Here is a 20,205-nt window from a genome sequence, read left to right as displayed (position 1 = left end):
TTTTTTTTTTGTGAGACAGAGTCTCACAGGCTGGAGTGCAGTGGTACGATCTCGGCTCACTGCAACCTCCACCCCCTGGTTTAAGCAATTTTCTGCCTCAGCCTCTTGAGTAGCTGGGATTACAGGTGTGTGCCACCACGCCTGGCTAGTTTTTGTATTTTTAGTAGAGATGGGGTTTCACCATCTTGGCCAGGTTGGTCTTGAACTCCCACCTCGGCCTCCCAAAGTGCTGGGATTATAGGCGTGAGTCACTGTGCTCGACCTCCTTTGGTTTTTGGTTTTGTTTTTGTTGTTAGAGACAGGGTCTCACTCTGTCACTCAGGCGGGAGTGGCACAAACATAGCTCACTGCAGCCTTGACCTCCTGGGCTCAAGCAATCCTCCTGCCTTAGCCTCCTGAGTAGCTGGGACCACAGGCATGTGCCACTGTGCTTGGCTAATTTTTTTTTCTTTCTATTTTATTTTATTTTATTTTTTAGACGTAGTCTTACTCGTCACCCAGGCTGGAGTGCAGTGGTGCAATCTCGGCTCACTGCAACCTCCGCCCTCTGAGTTCAAGCAATTCTCCTGCCTCAGCCTCCGGAGTAGCTGGTATTACAGGCGCCTGCCACTGTGCCTGGCTAATTTTTTGTAGAGACGGGGTTTCACCATCTTGGCCAGGCTGGTCTTGAACTCCTGACCTCATGATCCACCTGCCTCAGCCTCCCAAAGTGCTGGGATTACAGGCATGAGCCACCGCGCCTGGCCCTTCTTTTTTCTTTTCTTTTTTTTTTTTTGAGATGGAGTCTCACTCTGTAGCCAAGGCTAGAGTGCAGTGGTGCCATCTCAGCTCACTGCAACCTCTGCCTCCTTGATTCAGGTGATTCTCCTGCCTCAGCCTCCTGAGTACCTGGGATTACAGGTACACGTCACCATGCCCAGCTAATTTTTGTATTTTTCGTAGAGACGGGGTTTCACCTGTTAGTCAGCCTGGTCTCGAACTCCTGACCTTGTGATCTGTCCGCCTTGGCCTCCCAAAGTGCAGCATGAACCACCGCACCCGGCCACTTGGCTGATATTTTAAAATTTCTTTAGAGACAGGGTCTCACCATATTGCCCAGGCTGGTCTTGAACTCCTGGGCCCAGGTGATCCTCCTGCCTCCGCCACCCAGAGTGCCAGGATTACAGGTGTGAGCCACCATGCCCAGCTGGGTTTTGCATTTTCTTTTTCTTTTTTTTTTTTAGACGGAGTCTCAGTCTGTCGCCCAGGCAGTGCAGTGGCATGATCTCGGCTCACTGCAATCTCTGTCTCCCTGGTTCAAGTGATCCTCCTGCCTCAGCCTCCCAAGTAGCTGGGATTACAGGCGCGTGCCACTATGCCCGGCTAATTTTTTGTATTTTCAGTAGAGACAAGGTTTCACCGTGTTAGCCAGGATGGTCTCGATTTCCTGACCTCGTGATCTGCCTGCCTCAGCCTCTTAAAGTGCTGGGATTACAGGTGTGAGCCACTGCGCCCAACCTGGGTTTTGCATTTTAATAGTCACTTTGTAGGAAACTGGAAATAGTAGTGGGAGGAGCCTGTGATGGTGGAAAGCGCTTAGTCCCTGCAGGAGCTGGGGCCTCAGCATGGGGTCTGATGTTGGGTGCTACTCCTGTATGTGGGACCCCTGCTTCTCTGCTTAAAACACCTCTTCTCACTGTGTCCTTCTCTTCTAGGAATGGATGTATATGGCTACCTACTGGCACGAGAAGGGCGGCTGGAGGATGTTGAGAACCTTGGATGCCGCCTTTTCAATATCTCTGATCAGCATGCAGAACCGTGGGTGGTTTCTGGGTATGATTATGCATTCTCTTTTCTCTGCAGTTGTCAGTAGATTAAGAGATTGTGGTTGCTCCTGAAGAGAATATAAATTGAAAGCGCAGGTTTAAGAGGTAATCACCTGGCCAGGCATGGTGGCTCATGCCTGTAATCTCAACACTTTGGGAGACTGAGACAGGTGGATCGCTTGAACCCAGGAGGCAGAGGTTGCAGTGAGCCAAGATAGTGCCACTGCACTCCAGGTGGGCGGCAGAGTGAGATTTTGTCTCAAAAATAAAAATAAATAAATAAATAAATAAATAAAAATAAAAAGAGGTAATTACTTGAGGCCAGGAGTTTGAGACCAGCATGGGCAATGTAGCAACACCCTGTCTGTATAAATATATATATATGTATATTTTTTAAAAAGATAATCAGCCCTGGATTCAAATCATGGTTTATGACTCTGGATGCATTATTTACCTATCTAGGTCTGTATTCTCATTTGGAAAATGGGCTAATAACCTCTCCTTCTAGGGTTAAGCATTAACTGAGTTGGTGAATGCATTGTGCTTAGTACTGAGCCATCAGTGATGGGGCCAGAAGATGCTCCTTTGTTATTAACCTGGCTTTACAAATTCTCTGAATGCCTCTCTGCTAATAACTAATATCCAGATCATAGGTTCTTTTTCATAATTTTTCCCTTCCGTATCAAGATTTCCCCTTAAAAATAAATAGTGGATTTTTTGGTTTGTTTTGCTTTTCTACTAGTATCTTAGGTTAAAACTGTAAGTGTGGTTTGGAATAAGGATTATGTTCAGGGCCTTCAATATGATTTTTGGATCAAGTTTCTTTGTAGTCTTCTCTTGGATAACTTCTGGGGTTTTTGTGTTTTTTTTTTCTCCAGCTGTCACAGCTTCTATAGCAAACGCTACTCCCGGGCCCTCTATTTAGGAGCCAAGGCCATTCAGCTGAACAGTAATAGTGTTCAAGCTTTGCTACTTAAGGGAGCAGCACTTAGGAACATGGGCAGAGTCCAAGAAGCAATAATCCACTTTCGGGAGGCCATACGGCTCGCACCTTGTCGCTTAGATTGTTATGAAGGTAAGATAGAAAACACAGGTGAATGGTGTGAATCCGTGGGTGTGGCAGCAGCCCTCAGATGGAAGGTTTCATTAGGCCAGCACTTACCAAACTCTGTTAGAATAATCTGGGGAAGCTGGCCGGGCGTGGTGGCTCACACCTGTGATCTCAGCACTTTGGGAGGCCGAGACAGGCAGATCGTGAGGTCAAGAGATTGAGACCATCCTGGCCAACGTGGTGAAACCCCGTCTCTACTAAAAATACAAAAATTAGCTGGGCATGGTGGCTCACACCTGTAGTTTCAGCTACTTGGGAGGCTGAGGCAGGATAATCGCTTGAACCTGGGAGGCGGAGGTTGCAGTGAGCCAAGATTGCGCCACTGCACTCCAGCCTGGCGACAGAGCGAGACTCCATCTATTTAAAAAAAACAACAACAAAAAAAACCCATCATCCGGGGAAGCTTTTCAATATCCTGACGTTGGGTCTCTCCAGTGTAGATGGAAATATACGGAATTGGGAATAGACATCGACATTTTTGGAGGTCTCCAGGTGTTACCAGTGTGCAGACAGGTTTGGGAACCACTGCATTAGGCATTTTACATTTATTTAGGGCTTTCACTGGATTTGTCACCTCATACTTTCAGAATCCATTTTTTCTGATTCTTTTTTTTTTTTTTCTGGTTTTTGGTGAGGGGATAGTTGGGATGGGGTTTTTTTTCGTCCTCCCACCCCTTGCACCCGTCCAGTGTGGTGTACTCATTAATATGAATCTCTCTGTGTCAGGCACCATGCAAGATCACTTAGTTTGCCTATTTTTTTTCTCTTATTCCTCTTTTTTTTTTTTTTTTTTTTGAGACGGAGTCTCACTTTGTTGCCCAGGCTGGAGTGCAGTGGCATGATCTCAGCTCACTGCAAGCTCCACCTCCCGGGTTAATGCCATTCTCCTGCCTCAACCTCCCCAGTAGCTGGGATTACACCTGGCTAATTTTTTGTATTTTTAGTAGAGACCAGGTTTCACTGTGCTAGCCAGGACGGTCTCAATCTCCTGACCTCGTGATCCGCCTGCCTCGGCCTCCCATAGTGCTGGGATTACAGGCGTGAGCCACCGTGCCTGGGCCCTGGTTTTGTTTTTTTTGTTTTTTTTGGGGTTTTTTGGTTTGTTTTTTTTTTTTGAGACAGAGTCTCCCCCTGTCACCCCAGGCTGGAGTGCAATGGCATGATCTTGGCTCATTGCAACCTCCACCTTCCGGGTTCAAACCATTCTCCTGCCTCAGCCTCCCGAGTAGCTGGGTTTACAGGCGCCCACCACCACACCCAGCTAATTTTTGTATTTTTTAGTGAGATGGAGTTTCACCATTTTGGCCAGGCTGGTCTCGAACTCCTGACCTCGTGAGCTGCCTGCCTTGGCCTCCCAAAGTGCTGGGATTATAGGCATGAGCCACCACAACCGGCCTATTTTTTTAATTTTTATTTGAGATAGTCTCACTCTGTCGCCCAGGCTGGAGTGCAGTGGTGCAATCTCAGCTCACTGCAAACTCCACTTGCCGGATTTAAGTGATTCTCCTGCTTCAGCCTCCTGAGTAGCTGGGATTACAGGCGTACACCACCACACCCAGCTCATTTTTGTATTTTTAGTAGAGATGGGGTTTCGCCATGTTAGCCAGGCTGGTCCCAAACTCCTGGGCTCAAGTGATCTGCCCAGTTCAACCTCCTAAAGTGCTCGGATTACAGGCGTGAACCACTGTACATGGCCTGTTAGGGCTATTCTTTTTCGTGGCCATCTTACCTTGGGCCAGAGTTAGTACTCGTGGGATAACTCCACATCCATATGATAGTGTTGGCTGTGGGAATGGGTCTGTTCATTGTGACCTCCAGAGTGGGCACAATCAGGATCCAACTTTGTTTTGTTATGTAATATTTTAAGTTCATGTGAATTGACCCTGGGAGTTCAAAGGAGCTGTGCCAGTTTCAGCAACGTTTGGTGACTCAGTCACAGACATTAAAATAGATCTTACAAGATGCAGTTCCTCCAAAACATATTTTTATAAGCATTTAAAAATAAACCTAGGAGTCTAGGAGTGATTTGTTCTTAACAGGAAGATGAGTTCAAATTTGAGAAATAAAATTTGGATGTTGGGAAAGAGAACAAATCTGCTTATATAGCCAGAGAGCTATGCCTCTGGATTTGTTGGGGAGAAAGAGGATTGTCTTTGTTCTGAAAGAAGCTCCAGCAAACCAACCATTGATTTCAGATTAACTTCTTGATCCTGAAACTGTAACTTCCCTGTCTTCCCAGCTGCTGTTATCATGTTAATTCCATTATACTGCATGCCTATTTCACCAGAGCTCAGGGATGCGGTTGAATAGCCCGTCCTATAATATTTGGACAGCGGATGTTTCCCAGTTGGCCAGTGAGGCTTCTTAAGCTGCCATTTGGAGATTTGGGTCAGGGCAACTCTGACTACACCCTTTGATGTTTCTTATAGTTTCCAGTTGGAGCTTCCTTCTTTTGCTGGTAGAGGTTTAGGTTAGGCAAGTGCATTCTGTTTTCTTCTGAAGTTCCAGTAGGGCTTTAGCAGGGAAGTAAAACTATTCAGTAAGTAATTGCAAACAACTGTATGTGGAATCCAACATGTTGCCCTTAAGAGTTAGGTAATTGGCCGGGTGTGATGGCTCATGCCTGTAATCCTAGCACTTTGGGAGGCCGAGGCGGGTGGATCACCTGAGTTTAGGAGTTCGAGACCAGCCTAGCCAACATGGTGAAATACTATCTCTACTAAAAATAGAAAAAAATTTAGCCAGGCATGGTGGCGCACGCCCTGTAGTCCCAGCTACTTGGGAGGCTGAGGCAGGAGAATCGCTTGAACCCAGGAGACATGGGTTGCAGTGAGCTGAGATGTCACCACTGCCCTCCAGCCTGGGTGACAGAGCAAGACTCCATTTCAAAAAAAAAAAAAAAAGAGTTAGAGTTAGGTAATTTCTGGTTAAGTAACCATAGTGTGTGGAAGGGTGTGCATGAATGTTATAAATGCTGCTAGGGTGGAGGAGTATGCAGAGAAAATCTGCCAAGGATTGTGTGGGTTTGGGGTTTTAAGCTGTTTTTTTGTTTTGATGAACGCCTTGTGCCAACAAGTTATTCCTCTGTTCTCCTCAACTTATTGGCATGAATAGTTGAGAGTTGACTCTTCTCAGGGTGGCCTCCTCATAGGGCGTCTCGCTGTGGGTGTGGAAAGAGGCAAGTGCTGCCATTTGCAGTCTGTCTGGTGCATCTGATAAGTACTGTTGATCTTGTTTAGGGAAGCCCTCAGCAAGTGCCTTTTGAGACAGCTGTTACATTTCAAATAAAAGAGTCTTTCTCCCTAGGTTGCTTGACATAAGTCCTTTATTTGTCAAACTGGAAATTCACTTTAAGACTCTAGGAGCCAGGCCAGGCACGGTGGCTCACGCCTGTAATCCTGATACTTTGGGAGGCTGAGCTGGGCGGATCACCTGAGTCAGGAGTTCGAGACCAGCCTGACCAACATGGAGAAACCCCATCTCTACTAAAAATACAAAACTAGCCGGGTGTGGTGGTGCATGCCTGTAATCCCAGCTACTCGGGAGGCTGAGGGAGGAGAATTGCTTGAACCCGGGAGGCGGAGATTGCGGTGAGCCGAGATGGCGCCATTGCACTCCAGCCTGGGCAACAAGAGCAAAACTCCGTCGCAAAAAAATAAATAAATAAATAAAGACCCTAGGAGTCTTCCATCTTAAACCTAGCCCTACAGGTGACCGAATGCAGCTGGAGAATAACTGCTTGTTAAGAGGCAGCAAAACCTTGGGTTTTGTTGGGAACATCATCTCTCACTACTTTGATCTCTTGGCCATATGACAGACTAATCTTAGTGTCTCATTTATTCTTCCAGCGGTCAGATGGGGTGCTCACATGCTGCAGGTTCCTTACATGTGCTTGTTTCCTTCCCTAAACTGAAGGTAACTTTGAAGGCAGTCTTCTTCCACATCCATCAAGTGCTCTGGGGAAGAACACTTCTTAGCTATTCCATCAACACTCTTGCCAGTCTAATCTCACCATCAGTTTCCCCTGGCCTGCCCTTTGTCTGAAACTTTGAAGGTTAGCAATTTGGAGAGCTATCAGAGTGGAAGCATGGGTTGGAATGGTAATGGCATTGAATGTCTTCATGTGTTTTACTTTTTTCAGGTCTTATCGAATGTTACTTAGCCTCCAACAGTATTCGAGAAGCAATGGTAATGGCTAACAACGTTTACAAAACTCTGGGAGCAAATGCACAGACCCTTACCCTTTTAGCCACTGTTTGTCTTGAAGACCCAGTGACACAGGAGAAAGCCAAAACATTATTAGATAAAGCCCTGACCCAAAGGCCAGATTACATTAAGGCTGTGGTGAAAAAAGCAGAACTACTTAGTAAGTGTGTCTTATTTTCTGCCCTATTCATTAATTTTTATAAAACCCGACCTCAGTTGGACCCCCTTGTCCCGGCTAGTTACATATGACCAGACAGGTGTGTGCCTTTTGCAGCAGGTCTGAGCCTGCTTGGATTGGTTTATATTTAGCCCAACCAAGTATAGCTGGCTTAGACCTGCTTGGCTTGCCTCCAACCACCTATAATTGGTTGGTATCTGTTCGGCTCACTTTTTTTTTTTTTTTTTTTGAGATGGCGTCTCGCTCTGTCACCCAGGCTGGAGTGCAGTGGCGTGATCTCAGCTCACTGCAACCTCCGCCTCCCGGGTTCAAGTGATTCTTCTGCCTCAGCCTCCTGAGTAGCTGGGACTACAGGCATGCACCACCACGCCCAGCTGATTTTTTTTTTTTTTTTTTTTTTTTTTTTAAGTAGAGACGGTTTCACCGTATTGGCCAGGCCGGTTTAGAAATCCTGACCTCGTGATCCACCTGCCTCGGCCTCCCAAAGTGGTGGGATTACAGGCGTGAGCCACTGCGCCCAGCCTCAGCTCACTGTTATCTGGTTTGAGTTGTCCTGAATTAGTTGGAGCTGAATATAACTAACTGATTTTAGCCATTTCGAATGGAGCTATCTGGATGATTTTATGACTTCCCGTTTGGCCCTGTTTTTTTTTTTTTTCAGTCCTGATTTATGATAAACTCATAATTTGGTTCATTGAATTTGGGCTAGTTGGCAAATAAAAGCAGTTTGGCTTTTTAAAGTTAAGAGCCCATTTTAAAACATAACTCAAACTGTAAATTTCTTTTTTTTTTTTTTTGAGACGGACTCTCGCTCTGTCGCCCAGGCTGGAGTGTAATGGCACAATCTCGGCTCACTGCAAGCTCCGCCTCCTGGGTTCAGGCCATTCTCCTGCCTCAGCCTCCCGAGTAGCTGGGACTATAGGCGCCCGCCACCACGCCCGGCTAATTTTTTGTATTTTTAGTAGAGACAGGGTTTCACTGTGTTAGCCAGGATGGAAAACTTCTTAACTGAATAGGGCTTCAGGTGTGCTTGCCTTCGCTTTGTGTTGTACCAGTGTTCTCTTGAGGATGTCTGCAAAGAGATTGTCAGAATGGTAGTTGTGATTTTTTTGTACGTGACTTAAGTGAGGGTCTTTTTTATTCCCCCAGGCAGGGAACAGAAATACGAAGATGGAATTGCTTTGCTGAGGAACGCACTGGCTAATCAGAGTGACTGTGTCCTGCATCGGATCCTAGGAGATTTCCTTGTAGCTGTCAATGAGTATCAGGAGGCAATGGACCAGTATAGTATAGCACTAAGGTAGGCACTAGCCTCCCTTGGGGGAAAGCCACTGAGGAGGGTAGAGGAGGCAGTGAGCTGCGTCACAGGAGTTATGGAAACACACACTTTGTGTCCATAGTTGAAAGCAGAATAATAATAGTAATGGTAGAAGAGTTATTTGTGAATTCATGACTTCTAAAAATTTTTTCTTAAAATATATTAACAACATTAGAGAACTGTTTCACTCATAACCATCCCACACCACTATAACATCTGTGTTCATTTGTATAGCTCATCTTCTGTCCTTGCCCACACATAACATATTTTTATAGGGTTGTACCTAGTATATATTTTTTATTCTTCTTTTTCAAATCAAAGTATTGTAAGTACTTTCCCATGTTTCTATCTACTGTAGTCGTTAAGAACTTGAGGTCTGAAGTTTTGAATACTACCTTCACCACCTGTGATCTTGGGCAAGTTACTAACACATTTTCTTGTCTATATCTAGCTACCTTATTAGATATTAAATGATCGAATGAGGGTTAAATGATTATTTCATGTAAAGCTCTTAGCCCTGTGCCTGGTACATAGTAAATGCTAAATAAATAGTAGTATTCTTACTGTTTAATACAGAAGTGGTTTCTTTGAGGATTGTCTGTGTGTCTGTAAGGTTATGGTGAAGGGCTGTCTTTAATAGAGTCTGATCACATTCAATTGTTCAGCACACAGTTGAGCACCACTTGTGTGACTTGCATCTCAGTGATGACTGGAGATGCTATGTTTCGGGAGCTGTCAGTCTCAGACATGCAGACTGACCATACCATGTGCTAAGGGCTTTCATAGTAGTCTATAGAAGGGAAGGTGGGAGTCCAGAGGGCAGGAGCCCTGGGTATGGGTGAGAGCTTCAGAGTACAGGATGTGGAAGGCTTCAACCAGGAGACGAGGAGATGTTACAGATCGGTCTGCATTTATATCAGTAGAAACGGTGCCAACGTGGGTTTTAGCTGCTTTTTAGAATCCCAGAAGCAAGTGAGAAAATAAAATATCAGACTTCCATTAGAGGTGGGGTTTGCTAGGGGTGGGACGCCTGCTGGCTTGGGTGATAGTCACCAAGGCAAGAGGAAAGATTGCTTAGGAGGCAAATAAATGAATGTTCTAGAGGCTCTGAACTTTGGGGGTGGGGGTGGCATATGTACTGATACTCAGCTGCTAAATGTGAATGCTTGGGTAGGGGTAGCCTTGGGTCCTGGGGTCTGACCTAGGTGTTTACAAGTCTGTTCCATGGTACAGCGTGATGTTTTTGGTTGGCTCCTGAAATGCTGCTATGTTTAATTACATCATAAGAACATGGGACACCTATACTCAGAGAAATTCCTATTTTTGGTAGCCCTGTAGCTCAAAAACCCAACTTCCTGGGAATTACATTTGAATTTACCTGGGAATGTTTGTTTGCCACTTTTTCATTTGTGTTATCTGGTAGCCGCCTCTAGCAGAATGCTAGGAGTAATAGGTATGAAAAAGTTTAAGAAATTTGTGGAGAAAAACTCAAATTGAGAACTCTAAAAATTAGGAAGAGACTCCTTTTTGCACTTCTGGTGGTGGACTCCCTCAACCCAGCCTTGGAAGCCTGAGTTGTTTGGAGAGGCAAGGCTTTAGCACATTCTTTGGGACTGTGTGGTCATTTCACTGCCGGGCCAGGGAGATGACGAATCAGCCAGCAAGAGCAAGGCAGAGATTCAGGCCTCTCCTTTGTTTTGTTGTCCCCTAGTTTGGACCCCAATGACCAGAAGTCTCTAGAGGGGATGCAGAAGATGGAGAAGGAGGAGAGTCCCACGGATGCCACTCAGGAGGAGGATGTGGACGACATGGAAGGGAGTGGGGAAGAAGGGGACCTGGAGGGCAGCGACAGTGAGGCGGCCCAGTGGGCTGACCAGGAGCAGTGGTTCGGCATGCAGTGATGGGGCGGCAGCTCCATGGCCACACTGGCCTGCCCTGCTCTGAGCACTTCCGTGGACTGAAGGAACCGTAGGAGCCTGCTCTCAGGAGGACAATGATTCAGCATGTGATTGCAGCAGGGGTCTCTGCCCCCTCGCTCCCGATTCCTAGTCGTGACTTCATTTCTAAAACAGAGCCTGACCAACCTTCCATGTATCTCCATCCTCCCCTGCTCCAGCCAGGGAGGACTGAGGGAGTGCCCCGAGACCCACACACATGTTGGGGCTTCTGGGCCAAGAGTACTTTTTATATAACTAATTTCTAAATCCAAAAGCTCAAGGAGTAGACAGTGTTCTGTGACATGGATGGGTTTGAAGGAGTTACCCACCATCCCAGCACGATAGTGTCATCTCCCAAGTTGGATGGCAGCACGATCTGGCCCTAGGGAGCTTCCTGTTCCCAGAAGTCATTGTCCTGGGCTATCCAGATGACCCTAGTAAATCTTGCTTCCTTCTACAATGTTAGTAATGCCTTAAGCTGACAGTTGCTATTTTGCAGAACAGTTTTCCTCTTTGCTTAGCTAGTAACTTGCCTCTGAGCCTGGGCTGATCTGAGAAACAGGTGTGATGAGAGCATGAACCAGAGGTGCACCTGGGGCAGTTCCCTAATAAAACTGGTTTGTACAGTCATGGTGTTGGGGTGATCAGAATGGAAGCCCTTTTTAAAATAGACTCTTAGTATTTTTGTCTTATTCGGAATGCATTGATTCAGCCCCAGAAGTATTTGCCAGAAATAGACTTTCTTCCCCTAGTGTTGGGAGCCAGGAGGGTTGGAAAGCTCAGGAACCCTGAGCTGGTTCATCTGTTTGCATATTGGGTAGGTAAATTTCCCTGGAGCCTGAGAGTCTTTGGCCAGATTTCAGCTGAGTCTGCCTGGCTCTTTTGCTGCAGCTGTGAGATTGGGGTCTGGTTCCAGCAGTCTGTCACTGGTCAGCCTGAGTGTCACACCCTGAGCTCTGGGGCTGGGAGTTTCTTCCCACACCCTCTCCCTTGTGTCTTAAATTGCGATGGCTCTGAGTATACAATTAATCGGAGGTGAGGGGTGGGTGTCACAGCTAATCCCAAATTCAAAAATTAGTCCAAGGTGCTGCAAAATATAAATTTGATGTCAGTAGAAAGTCGTATCCTAAAATGTAAAAACTATAAGTGTACAGTAGTTAATGAGCTCAGAACATCTGATAACTGCAATTTAAAATGGGCAAAAAGTTTCTGAGTCTTTCAGTCTAAGACCCAAAGCCTGCGCAACATCACTTGATCTGAGCCACTTCTAAAGAGACATACAAGGCTGGGCGTGCTCACACCTGTAATCCCAGCACTTTGGGAGGCCAAGGCGGGTGGATCACTTGAGGCCAGGAGTTTGAGACCAACCTGGCCAACATGGTGAAACCCCCGCTCTGTTAAAAATACAAAAATTAGCCGGGCATGGTGGTACACACCTATAATCCCAGATACTCAATACACAGGAGGCTGAGGCGGGAGAATTGCTTGAACCCAGGAGGTGGAGGTTGCAGTGAGCCAGGATCTGCACTGCACTCCAGCCTGGGCAACAGAGACTGTTTAAAAAAAAATAAAGCCCCACAGATAGTTGGGGTCACACCAGGTGAGTGTGCGGCCAGTAGAAGAAGCTTCCTGCCCCTTGGCCTAGGCATGCTCTCCAGGATGCAGCCTCACTTCATGGGCTTCCTCAGCTCCATGACCTGTCATTACTGTGATGAGAGAGAGGCGATGCCTGTTTGCCTTTACCCGGACTCCAGGAGGAAGCCCAGCCCCACCGCGCAATCTCATCTCTGCATGGCAGGCTCACCACCACACTCACATCCACTGGATCAGGGTCCCACAGCCCAGGCCCCATGCATTGCCCTCAGCTGGCACCCTCCCACCGTCCCCTTCTTTGGTATGCCCCTCAGCCCTGCTGAGAGCCCCTGTGCTCTCCAGGCTCCTCCAGCCCAGCACCTCCCAGGACAGATCCTCATTCCCTGCAGCTCCAGCCCCAGGGTGACAGCCAGGTTGGAAGAGGCAGCTGAAGCTGTGAAACCACCTCACACGGGATTGAGAAAACACTCGGTCGACATCAAGGAGTGGTGCTCAGAGAGTGCTGAAGCTGTCACTTGGCACTGCCACTGTCACTCTTTCACAAACCCAAAACCTCAAGGGCAGGGAGCTCCAGGAGGCAGGGGCAGAACCAGGCTGCTCAGCCCTGTGGCTCTCCTGCCCAGCCACCTGCCAGGAGACCAGGCACCTGACCAAGGACAGCCCCCAAATGCCCAGTCACCACAAGTTCTTTCTGGGTTCTGGAGTCCCACACAGCCAGTACGAGGGTGTTTTAAACAGTCATTTCTCCACCTTCCAGATTGTTCAGAGACCACCTGGGTCTGAAAAGACCCCTCTCCCCCTCAGAACCCATGGGCTGCTGGGGCAGTTAGCTGTGCAGCCCCTGCTGCCTCCCGGGGTGAGGACTAAATGAGTCCGTGCAGCTTTCAGCACGTCACCCTTTGCGACATCCTCACTGGGGAATGCCAGCTGGCCAGGCCTCCCTGGGGAGCTGGGGGTGGTTCTGCCCTTCTGGAGCCCTCTCGTCTCTGAAGGACCCTCAGCCAAGCAGGGAGGCAGGCTCTAGAGTCGAGGTGAGCCTTGCCCTTCAGCGGGACCTCCCATTTTTCACTTTTCAACCCGTGCTGGGCTCCAGGGACCTGGTAGGTATGTACTCTACTCATGGCTGATGGCAGGAGCTCTCCCTGCAGCCACAGCTTGGGGGCCACACTCCTGCCTCTGAATTCCAAAAAATGAGGCCGGCTTTTGCCCAAATCTGCAATCCCCAAACTAGAGCATGCATCTCCACGATGCAGGTTCCCAGGCCCAGCACCAAACTTTTATTGGAATCCAGAGGCCTGGTCCAGGCCCAGTGGTCTGCAGCTTTCACTTCCCACCCTGACTTCCTATTCTATGCAGGTGTTCCCTGGAAAAGTATTGAGAAACCTGTGAGAGGGGAGCTCAAAGTTCCCAACAGCTGCAGGCCTGACCCCAGAGGGCCCTTGGGAGTTAACTCTGCAGCTGCCGGTGGGTGGAAGGAACCGGCCTCCAAAGGCCTCACCTGTGGCTTCCTGCGTTCCCAGCCCTACACTGGCTTACCTGTGGCAGGCCAGGGCCTGCGCGGAGCTGCTTCCCAGAGCTCAGGTGAGCTGTCCCCGTGAGCAGCTCTCTGGGGTTGTGCTCAGGCCTGCGTTCCCTGCTGATGACAGTGAGTCCAGACTCCACATGCACCTCACCTTGTCCTCCAGGCACGGCTGTGGCCAGGTCACCGGGAAGCCCTGCGCTGGGAGGGGCCGTTGAGGTAAGTGCCTTACTAAGGTTTTCCACTTTCTGCAGGAGCCTCCCTGCCCCAGGGCAGCAGGAGGGGCCTCAGTTGCCACCTCCCCTCTTGGGGTGCAGTGCAGGTCTGCCGTCTAGACGCCTCCAGGCCTGGGCAAACTCAGCATCCCTGCCCCTGCCGCACCTGGGCCACCACCAGCCTGGTCCAGGGTGTGGGGTTTTTCCCAGATTGCTGTGGAAGGTCATTGGCAGCACAGCACACAGCACCAGCAAGGTCAGGAACAAACCAAGAAGCCCACAGTGCAGCCTCCATGGCAGCCATGAAAACAAAACATGAATTTTAAAGTAACAGTGCCACTGTGCACTGCTGGTGGGAATGTAAGGTGGCGCAACCACTGTGGAGAACAGTCTGGCGATTCAGAAATTCAAACAGTACTACTACCGTAGGATCCAGCGTTCCACCTCCGGGTGTACACCCGAAGAAGTGAAAGCCGGAACGCCAAAAGATTGCACATCCATGTCCACGCAGCACTGTCCACAGTAGCAAAAGGTGGAAACAACCCATGTGTCCTTAGATGAGTAGATAAACAAACCAAGGTGCGTCTTTCGGTACAATGGAATATTACTCAGCCTTGTAAAGGCAAGTGACACATGCTACAACATGGAGGAACTTTGAGGACATTATTCTAAGTGGTAGAAGCCAATCACAAAAGGACAAATGCTGTATGACTCCACGAATCTGAGGTGTACCTGGCACAGTCAGATTCATAAAGACAGAAAGTAGATTAGAGGCTGCCAGGAGCTGGAGGGAAGGAATGACTTAGTTTCTAATAGGGACAGAGTTTCTGCTTAGAATGTTTAACAAGTTCTGGATATGGTGCGGATGGTTGCACATTTTATGTCATGTATGTTTTATGACAAAAAAGAAATGGCCTGTAAGCCTGCCATCTGGATAACCCCAGTAAACACATCTTAATTTATGTGAAATATGGTGTGTATTTGTAATATATATGTGTTACATAAAATTACACATGGTTTAAAAAATTCAGGCCAGGTGCAGTGGCTCACATCTGTAATCCCAGCACTTTGGGAGGCCGAGGTGGGCAGATCATTTGAGCTCAGGAGTTCAAGGTCACCCTGGGCAACATAGACCCCATGTCTACAAAAAATTTTTAAATTAGCTGGGCATGGTGGTGTGTCCCTGTGGTCCCAGCTTCAATGCACACGGGAGCTACTCAGGAGGCTGAGGTGGGAGGATCGCTTGAGCCCAGAAGGTGGAGGTTGCAATGAGCTGTGGTTGCATCACTGTACTCCAGCCTGGGTAACACAGTGACACCCTCTCCAAAAAAAAAAAAAAAAAAAAAAAAATTAAACCATGAAAGGCATAAAATTAGAAATACATCTACTTCCCAATCCACTGAATTTATTGTCTCTCCCCAAAATAAGTTTCTGGTTCTACTTTTGTAAAAATAGTTTTGTGCTTTTCCTTAACTATATGTATTATAAAAAATATTCTGCCAGGCACAGTGGCTCATGCCTGTAATCCCAGCACTTTGGGAGGCCAAGGCAGGTGGGTCACCTGAGGTCAGGAGATCGAGACCATCCTGGCTAACATGGTGAAACCCTGTCTCTACTAAAAACACAAAAATTAGCCAGGCATGGGTGGTGGTCGCCTGTAGTTTCAGCTACTTGAGAGGGTGGGGCAGGAGAATCGTTTGAACCCAGGAGGTGGAGGTTGCAGTGAACCGAGATCGTGCCGCTTCACTTCAACTGGGGCGACAGAGACCCCGTATGAAAAAAGAAAATACGAGGCCGTGCTGTGCATAGGGACATTCCGTGCAGCGTCAGCGCACCCTTTAATCATCAGTACTGCAGAATCCATTCTGCAGAAGGAACAATTTCCACAACCCTTCTGCTACTGGTGGACACTTGTTTTCCAGTCTTGAACATAATTATTTCAGTCTGTGCTGTCATGAACATATTTTGCCGTAATATTACAAGGATATGCGGAAGTCAAGTTCCTTGCAGTGAAATTCCTGGGTCTCAGATTGTGTGCATTGACATGTCTCATGGGTGCTGCCCGATTACCCTCCAACAATAACAGGTGCGAGTGCCTGTTTGCCTGCCCCTCATCAGCACCACTATCATTAAGTGCTTTCATTTGGTTTTTATTGTTTTTACCAACCTCAGATTTGATCAGTACTCCCTTGCTTTTATTTGCCTTAGCTGCTATTCTTTTTTCTTTCTTCCTTTTTTTTGAGACGGAGTTTCACTCTCCGTCTGGCACATGATTACAGGCATGTGCCACCATGCCCGGCTGATTTTGTATTTTTAGTAGAGACGGGGTTTCTCCATGTTGGTCAGGCTGGTCACGAACTCCTGACCTCAGGTGATCCGCGTGCCTTGGCCTCCCAAAGTGCTGGGATTACAAGCGTGAACCACTGCACCTGGCTTTTTTTTTTTTTTTTTTTTCTTAAGACAGTCTTACTCTGTCGCCCGGGCTGGAGTGCAGTGGCACAATCTTGGCTCACTGCAACCTCCGCCTCCTGGGTTCAAGTGATTTTCCTGCCTTAGCCTCCTGAATAGCTGGGATTACAGGCATGTGCCACTGCGCCTGGCTAATTTTTGTATTTTTACTAGAGACAGGGTTTCACCACGTTGGCTGGGCTGGTCTCAAACTCCTCACCTCAGGTGATCCGCCTGCCTTGGCCTCCCAAAGCACTGGGATTTCAAGTGTGAGCCACCGCACCTGGCCCCTAGCTGCTATTTCTATTCTTTTTCTTTTCTTTTTTTTTTTGAGTTGGAGTCTCACTCTGTTGCCCAGGCTGGAGTGCAGTGGCGCTATCTCGGCTCACTGCAACCTCCACCTCCCGGGTTCAAGCAATTGAACCTCAGCCTCCCGAGTAGCTGGGATTACAGGCATGGGCCACCACACCCGCCTAATTTTTGTATTTTTAGTAGAGACAGGGTTTCACCATATTGGTCAGGGTGGTCTCGAACTCCTGATCTCATGATCTGGCCGCCTTGGCCTCCCAAAGTGCTAGGATTACAGATGTGAGCCATGGTGCCCGGCCCCAGCTGCTATTTTGTGAGTGCTCCTCTGAGACAGGACACGAGGCACGGCCCTTGCCTGCATTACCACATCTCAGCCTCACACCCCCTGAAGTTGGAGAGGTAGAATTGAGTGTTCACAGATGAGTGCACTGAGTCTCAGATGGACATATTAGCTGTTTTTCGTCTGTCCAGAGCCTCCTGCCCTGTAGTTTCAGTATGGTCTTAACGGATCTCTCTGCAATTGTATCATATATTCTGTTCCAGAGAAAACAGCTGCACTAAGCCTGCCTTACCGTCTGTTGCTGCGGGCCTCAGCCTTGCTGTGTCTAAAGGCTGCAGACAGTCTGGCAAGGACAGCACGTCACGACACAGCTCTCGCTGGCCACTTAAATCTTCCAGTGTCTCTCTCTTTATAAACAACCCTCTGGTGACCTCCTTTGTGCTATTTTTTTTCCTTCTTTGGGTAAATTTTTAGCAGGGGGATTTTGGAGTGAGAGTATAATCTTTTTTGGAACTTTCAAGGGGCCTGGCTGGCTTGTCCTCTCCACGTGGCAAACACATATGCCCAGGTTGGCCCAGCAGCCTCCCTGTCTACCCAGGGAGCCCCTCCCTGGGCTTCAGGTTAGGGGCAAACCAGGAGCTCTGCAGTCTCTGAGCGTCTACCCCTCTTCCTCTTGCTGGAGCTAGGAGCTTGTGCTCTCTGCGGTCCTCTCAGGCCTTCCCCTTAGCTTTCTCCTGGCTGTGGGATTTGGGGTCCCTCCCCCTTGCCTGGCTCTGCAGTTGGGGTGTTTCCTGGACTGAGCTGAGTTCCTCCCCTGTTGAGGGATGAGGGAGACTGTGCTTGATGAGGTTTTGTGTGTGTCGGGGCAGGGGGGTGCTGGCTGCTTGTATCATCCCTGAGTCCCCCTCCTTCAGTGCCGCCTCAGAGGTACCCATCCTCCCCACTAGGAGGGCTGATGCTTATATCATCCCTGAGTCCCCCTCCTTCAGTGCCGCCTCAGAGGTACCCACCCTCCCCACTAGGAGGGCTGAGGCCTGGGGGAGGGCCTCTCTCCACCCTCGGGAAGCCTCTGCCTCATGGTCTGTCACTGGCTGTGTGGCTGTGGGCAGCTCCCTTGGGTTCTCTGTGCCTCTGTGTTCCTTTGGTATAGGACTCAGAGAGTTGGGTCTCCCACTCTGTTGTCAGGTGGGGGCATAACATGAAAGGGGCCTTGTAGCAGGGGTGGCAGCACTTGGAGCCCTCGGATGGGTGTATGGATGGGGAGCAGCCTCTGAGGGCTAAACCTTGGTCCTTGTCAGGCCAGCGTCCCTGAGGATGGTAACCTTGCCTTCTGCCCCGTGAGCTAGGACCCCTTTGGCACTAGATCAGTGGATTTGACCTGAACCCCTAAGTGCTGGGCCTGGTCTTGCGTAAGCAAGAGGCCCAGGGAAGTTATTTTCCTCATGTTTGGGTCATCCTCTACCCATGACCTAGTCAGCTGGCCCCTCGGCCCACGGGCCCATCTTCCCTATCAGTCTCCATGGGGCAACAGAGGTTTGGTCTAGGAATTGAGTAGGATCCACAGCCAGCAGGGTTCTGTCCTTCAGACAAGGTGGCTCCTAGACTGAAGCCCCAGCCTTGAGGGGCCCAAACGAGCTGACCCCAGGACCCCTGCAGGCCCAGGCCACTCCCCACATCTGTGCTGCTGCTGTTTGGTGAAGCCTACTAGTGTGACAGGAAGGGACAGAGGTGACCCCGTGTACATCCCCCTACTGGAGCTTGTTCCAGAATGCTGGGCATATATACAAGCCACGCAGTGGCCTCCTAGGGGAGGCCAGGGAGGGGCCCTCTCTGAGTCAAGGCTGTGTGGAGACCCCTGAGCAGATCTGGGAGAGTGGTCCCCATGCGTAATGAACCTCTAGTGAGCCCAGGCCAAGAGCCTGCCTGGGGCCTGGCAGGGATTTCTTGATTATTTTAATAAAAATGGGACATTGGTGAAATACAGCATACATACAGAAGCATGTGAAAGCATAGTAGAAGTGTTTACAAAACCACAGGAAAAATGTGTACACCACCATCCAGGTCACAAAATAGAACATTTCCAGGACCCCCACATGCCTGTGCACCAGGCTGATCCCAGCTGGCCCTACTCCCTCCTCTAGCTCCACTCCTGCCACAAGTACCCGTGAGTGAATTTTGTTTTCTTACTTCCTTTATTTTGTGATCCTGAAAGTCTTTTGAAGCTTGGATAAATAACAACCTCATTTTTCTTATCTGTAAAATAATACCATTATTCCCTTGTTTCATTTTTATTTTTACCACATTTTTATCCTAAACAACACTTTTTTTTTTTCTTTTGTGGCAGAATCTTGCTCTGTCACCCAGGCTGCAATACGGTGGTGTGATCTTGGCTCACTGCAACCTCTGCCTCCCAGATTCAAGCAATTCTCCTGCCTCAGCCTCCCAAGTAGCTGGGATTACAGGCACCCACCCCACCATGCCCAGATAATTTTTTTTTTTTTTTTGAGATGGAGTCTTGCTCTGTCGCCCAGGCTGGAGTGCAGTGGCGCAATCTCAGCTCACTGCAAGCTCCGCCTCCTGGGTTCACAGCATTCTCCTGCCTCAGCCTCCCGAGTAGCTGGGACTACAGGCGCCCGCCATCATGCCTGGCTAATTTTTTGTATTTTTCATAGAGATGGGGTTTCACTGTGTTAGCCAGGATGGTCTCGATCTCCTGACCTCGTGATCAACCTGCCTCGGCCTCCCAAAGTGCTGGGATTACAGGCGTGAGCCGCCATACCCAGCATTTTTTTTTTTTTTTTTTTTGAGCCAGAGTCTCAGTCTCCCGCCCAGGTTGGAGTGTGCAGTGGCGCGATTTTGGCTCACTGCAACCTCTGCCTCCTGGGTTTAAGCAATCCTCCCACCTCAGCCTCCCAAGTAGCTGGGATTACAGGTGTGCGCCACCATGCCCGGCTAATTTTTTTTTTTGTATTTTTAGTAGAGACAGGATTCTACAATGTTGGCCAGGCTGGTCTCAAACTCCTGACCTCATGATCAGCCCACCTTGGCTTCCCAAAGTGCTGGGATTACAGGCATGAGCCACCATGCCCGGCAATTATTTATTTATTTGCTTGTTTTGAACTTTGAATGTGGTATGTTGTTCCATGATATCATTTATTTATTTATTTATTTATTTATTTATGAGATGGAGTCTAGCTTTGTCACCCAGGCTGGAATACAGTAGGGCAATCTCAGCTCATTGCAAACGCCACCTCCCGGGTTCAAGTGATTCTCCTGCCTCAACCTC

The 20,205-nt window shown here is 48.6% G+C and overlaps 2 protein-coding genes across 3 annotated transcripts in view; both read left to right on the top strand.

The window, feature by feature from the left end:
- Window positions 1–11,185, top strand: part of ANAPC7 (anaphase promoting complex subunit 7) — a 29,176-nt gene extending 17,991 nt beyond the window's left edge. Inside the window, exons 7-11 of one of the 2 annotated variants that reach the window (XM_024257083.2) lie at window positions 1,695–1,812; window positions 2,684–2,880; window positions 7,058–7,282; window positions 8,450–8,600; window positions 10,330–11,185. In XM_024257083.2, the coding sequence (XP_024112851.1) occupies window positions 1,695–1,812; window positions 2,684–2,880; window positions 7,058–7,282; window positions 8,450–8,600; window positions 10,330–10,519 (881 nt within the window). In that variant the 3' untranslated portion in view covers window positions 10,520–11,185. The remainder of the gene's footprint in view (window positions 1–1,694; window positions 1,813–2,683; window positions 2,881–7,057; window positions 7,283–8,449; window positions 8,601–10,329) is intronic. The other variant, XM_024257084.2, reaches the window with a different exon arrangement.
- Window positions 11,186–11,755: 570 nt separating this feature from the next.
- LOC100936098 (uncharacterized) lies at window positions 11,756–15,309 on the top strand. The gene has a single exon (XM_054528219.1). It carries the CDS (start codon window positions 11,978–11,980, stop codon window positions 12,929–12,931), a length of 954 nt encoding a protein of 317 aa, XP_054384194.1. The 5' UTR covers window positions 11,756–11,977; the 3' UTR covers window positions 12,932–15,309.
- Window positions 15,310–20,205: the final 4,896 nt, after the last annotated feature.

This window comes from Pongo abelii, chromosome 10 (assembly GCF_028885655.2).
Source record: "Pongo abelii isolate AG06213 chromosome 10, NHGRI_mPonAbe1-v2.0_pri, whole genome shotgun sequence".
Classification (NCBI taxonomy): domain Eukaryota; kingdom Metazoa; phylum Chordata; class Mammalia; order Primates; family Hominidae; genus Pongo; species Pongo abelii.
Note: the sequence above shows the minus strand (reverse complement) of the source record. Positions and strands in the feature narration are given on the sequence as shown.

Coding starts and splice junctions, on each gene's coding strand:
- LOC100936098 (XM_054528219.1), top strand. CDS start 11,978: ATGGTGGTACACACCTATAATCCCAGATACTCAATACACAGGAGGCTG.